We start from the raw sequence: 2,765 nt of genomic DNA, 5'->3' as shown, positions 1-2,765 counted from the left end.
ATTGTTACCTAATCTAACGACAACTTCAATAGTGGATCAAGTATTTGTTTTCTTTATGTGTGGACCACTATCTTTTTGTCAACTATGGACCATATTGGTCAGTAAAGTATACATAGTCTATTTTGGAAACTGCTTATATCAAACACATTGTCTATTTTAGTCATTAAAGTATATACACATAGAACCATATTGGTCATTATCAGTCATGCAACATATAGCTTGACATCATTCAAAAAATAGCAACCAACTTTCATATTTTATAATAGTGCATAAACTGCATAAAATACTTCTGTTAAATACCAAAAATGCCCATAGTAATCGGCAGTCTTGTAATTGTATGTTACTGCATAGATTGTACTAATGGAAAACATAACAACTTCATAGCATCAAAGTATCACAACATAACACAAATAAAAACATAAAACATATTAATCCTAATCTATAGGAAGTGGTTTCTCCTTTGAATTTCCTAGAGCATTATCATCCCCAACTCTCTTGCCCAATTTCACCTTTATGATTCTTTATGATTTTCTTTTCCTTATCCCCTTCAATATTTCAGAAATTGGTTTCACATGGATTCTCCTTTGTACTTGAACATGTGCACTACCACCAGCTTCATCAACTTAACCAATAACACCACCATCTTGAGTTAGCGTAACTTGCACATCAATTAGAGTGAGTTGCACCTCCTCATGTTCCTACCCTCCTAAGCCACTTTCATTAACCTACAATTAATGTTTCATTAATATTTTGTTATAGTGCATATTAAACTCAAATTAACATTAAAGATAATACATGTCCTCTTGTTTCGTTGACACTTACTCCATTATTTCCATTATTCCATCTTCACTAACCTTTTGTTTTTTTTCTTCCTCGTGTTAACATCATTAGGTCCTTTTGTAGAGCAAGTGGCCTTGTTGTAACCATGCTCCCTGTAGATGCTACACTTGATTTTCTTTCCAGACTTAGATACCTTATGGCTAGTAAGTCTTTCAACAGCACCCCTTTTCATTTTAGTCACTGGCCTGCCGAACATTCTTCTGCTAATAGGTGCCAAAGGTGGGATATAATCTGTTTATGGCATTCATGGCTGCAATTCTATATTTGTAACTTTTCATTTATGTGGCGGTACTAGCATAACATCCACATATGCTTCCACATCCCTATTTAGGTATGAGATACATGTTGTAGAATGCAAACATCCGTACCCATTCAATTTCCACAACCTACAAGAACATGTCCTTATGTCAAGGTCAACCTCAAATGCCTCGGCTGTTGCCCTTACTTCAAATTGGTTTAAGCCACTTGCTAACACCTCAAAATGTCCCATGTGCTTTTTAAGCTTGTTTACCTTATCCCTTATTTCTGGACAAATCTGATTACCCCATTGTTGTCCTCTCACCTTCATATTGTACAATCTCTCCATCATGTACAATCCCAACTCTGCTAACATTGTTATAATTGGCTTCTTTCTTGCATCTATAATTACAACATTAAAGCTCTCATACATGCCATTCTCAACTGAGTCACAACATCTACCTGGTTGGTAGTATGCACTAGACCAAGTTTTTGGATCCTTGTCCATCATATACTTATGTGCCTTTGGGTTTAAAATTTCCAATTCTTTCATTGTAGCTTTAAATGTATTCTCAGTTGATGCTTTTGATGCTTTCCAAAACAGTGTCTCATAGTGGGCCCCACTATATCTCTTAAGTAAATTCTGACAAATGTGTCTAGCACACTGTCTGTGCTCTACAAAATGCATCATCTCCTTCACAACCTCAATCAACCCCTATAAAAAAAGAAATTATTTTTCTTGATGTTATAATATGAAATATAATGAATTAAAGGATCAAATAATAAAAACACATACCTTATGTTGATCTGACATTAAAGAGTATCCATTTCCTAAGTTTAAATGAAGATCATCAATAAGAAGATCTAAAAACCACTTCCAATTCTCCTTGTTCTCAATAGATACCACTGCCCATGCAATAGGAAAGATTTTGTCATTTGCATCCCTACCTATAACATAAAGCAACTCCCCCTTACAAATCCCTTTCAAGAAACACCCATCAAGTCCAATTATCTTTATACATCCTTCCATCCAAACTTTTTTCACACCATCAAAACACACATAGAACTTGCTGAAAGAGTTCTTCCCATCAGGCATATGATCCACCTCAAGTTTAACAGTGGAACCTGGATTTGTTCTCAGAATCTCTTGGCTATATGACCAGATTTTTGCATAGTGATCCTTAAGATTACCCTCTACTAGTTCCATTGCATATCTTTTTTCTCTTCTGCATTGCCCTATGCTAACATTCACACAAAACTTTTTTATCATTGCTAGTCTAAGTTTCCTCACACTCATTTTCTGCCTATGTAGAATTTGTCTGGTATAGTGGCTCCTAGTCCATGAATATGTAACCAATGAGCCTAACTTAAAATTCCTAGCACACTTATGCTCATCCTTCAAATACTTGATCTAAAAACTAGCTTCATCACTCATACAAGATGCCCATAGTCTAAATGTGCATGCACCTTTACAACACCTAACAAGAAGTCTATACCTTTCATTCTTTTCATACTATAATTGGTACATATTAGCCACTCCATAATTGCACAACATGCTTTTCAATTGTTTTGGATCCTTAAATTTCATTCCAAGTATGGGCTTTTGTTTTTTCCGGTGTATACTCTAATTGAAAATGGAATGCATCTGTAGGGAATCATGCATTTCCATCCAATTATCATCATCTACA

General features: G+C 35.1%; 1 protein-coding gene across 1 annotated transcript; it reads right to left on the bottom strand.

The window, feature by feature from the left end:
• Positions 1-706: 706 nt before the first annotated feature.
• Positions 707-2,374, bottom strand: LOC145126922 (uncharacterized). The gene is made up of 4 exons (XM_079062194.1): positions 1,874-2,374; positions 1,183-1,792; positions 855-1,071; positions 707-725 (listed from the first exon to the last, which is right to left on the bottom strand). Exons 1-4 carry the CDS (start codon positions 2,372-2,374, stop codon positions 707-709), a joined length of 1,347 nt encoding a protein of 448 aa, XP_078918320.1.
• Between the last annotated feature and the right edge of the window lie 391 nt (positions 2,375-2,765).

The sequence above is a fragment of the Lactuca virosa genome, chromosome 7 (genome assembly GCF_052849685.1).
Source record: "Lactuca virosa cultivar CGN04683 chromosome 7, Lactuca_virosa_CGN04683_v6, whole genome shotgun sequence".
Lineage (NCBI taxonomy): Eukaryota > Viridiplantae > Streptophyta > Magnoliopsida > Asterales > Asteraceae > Lactuca > Lactuca virosa.
Note: the sequence above shows the minus strand (reverse complement) of the source record. Positions and strands in the feature narration are given on the sequence as shown.

Excerpts from the sequence above, each read along its gene's own strand:
- LOC145126922 (XM_079062194.1), bottom strand. The coding sequence starts at position 2,374 with ATGAGTGTGAGGAAACTTAGACTAGCAATGATAAAAAAGTTTTGTGTG. Across the intron at positions 1,793-1,873 it reads TAATGTCAGATCAACATAAG|GGGTTGATTGAGGTTGTGAA; the intron begins GTATGTGTTTTT and ends CTTTTTTTATAG. Across the intron at positions 1,072-1,182 it reads ATGTTTGCATTCTACAACAT|ATTATATCCCACCTTTGGCA; the intron begins GTATCTCATACC and ends TGCCATAAACAG.